This window comes from Penaeus monodon, chromosome 29, assembly GCF_015228065.2.
Source record: "Penaeus monodon isolate SGIC_2016 chromosome 29, NSTDA_Pmon_1, whole genome shotgun sequence".
NCBI lineage: Eukaryota > Metazoa > Arthropoda > Malacostraca > Decapoda > Penaeidae > Penaeus > Penaeus monodon.
Genome location: NC_051414.1, coordinates 6091094 through 6091861, shown reverse-complemented (window position 1 = coordinate 6091861; position 768 = coordinate 6091094). Strand labels below are relative to the sequence as shown.

At 49.2% G+C, this 768-nt stretch overlaps 1 protein-coding gene across 1 annotated transcript in view; it reads left to right on the top strand.

Moving 5' to 3' along the window:
• Nucleotides 1-622: 622 nt before the first annotated feature.
• LOC119591914 (cystathionine beta-synthase-like) overlaps nt 623-768 on the top strand; it is a gene marked incomplete in the record, with an annotated part of 11575 nt that continues 11429 nt past the window's right edge. The window contains 1 exon segment of the mRNA XM_037940668.1: nt 623-694. Within this exon segment, the coding sequence (XP_037796596.1) occupies nt 638-694 (57 nt within the window).

The window sequence follows — 768 nt, the reverse complement described above, 5'->3', positions numbered from 1 at the left end:
CTTCCATACGTAGGCCTAGGGAATAAGACATAATTCGAGTGATTATCCGTCACCCTAAATTCTTGATTAAGGCCTACGGATGTCCTGGGTGAATCATGGCTTGCGTGTGACCCGTCAGATACCATGAACTAGTGTTACAGTAAAACGCCAGCTGCAACTCTAACAGCCGTCGCTTCTGGCAGTGTTGAGGAATCGAGGTGAGGAGCTGCAGTGCCCGAATAGCCATGGGATCAACGAGTGTAATTTTGAAATCGAAATGCTCCTTTTACACGTGCGATCGAGACAGTGCTGGAGACGCTGACTGACCGTCCTCGAAGACGTGAAAACGAGGAAACGGAATTAAACTCAGCGCTTCCTTTCGCGTGGGGAAGCCTTCGTAGCCAAAGTGGCTTGTAGAGGATAACGTTATCAGAATCTTTCATCTCGGACGAAGAACTCATGGTTCCTCTCGCGGGCGTCTCTCTCCTGTGGCTGGGCGTCCTGCAGTCTCCTCTTGGTTGTGAGGGAGGACCTGCTCTTGACAAAGAAAACGCATAAATAGTTCCTTGTTGGCGGAAGCGTGAGGGGATAAGAACCTAAAAAAGAGGAAAAAAATCGTTCTGTTAGTCGAACTCAAAGGCAAGACGGACTTGTATATATGGCAGCCGTCAAGTTGTATCTTGAGGACTACAAGGCGTTGGTGGGCGGGTTGGAGGTACGTGGCTTTTCGCTCTTGTCTTCACTCTTTGCTTTGGTCACCCCTTTATTCGTCTCTTTCTTCTTCCCCGG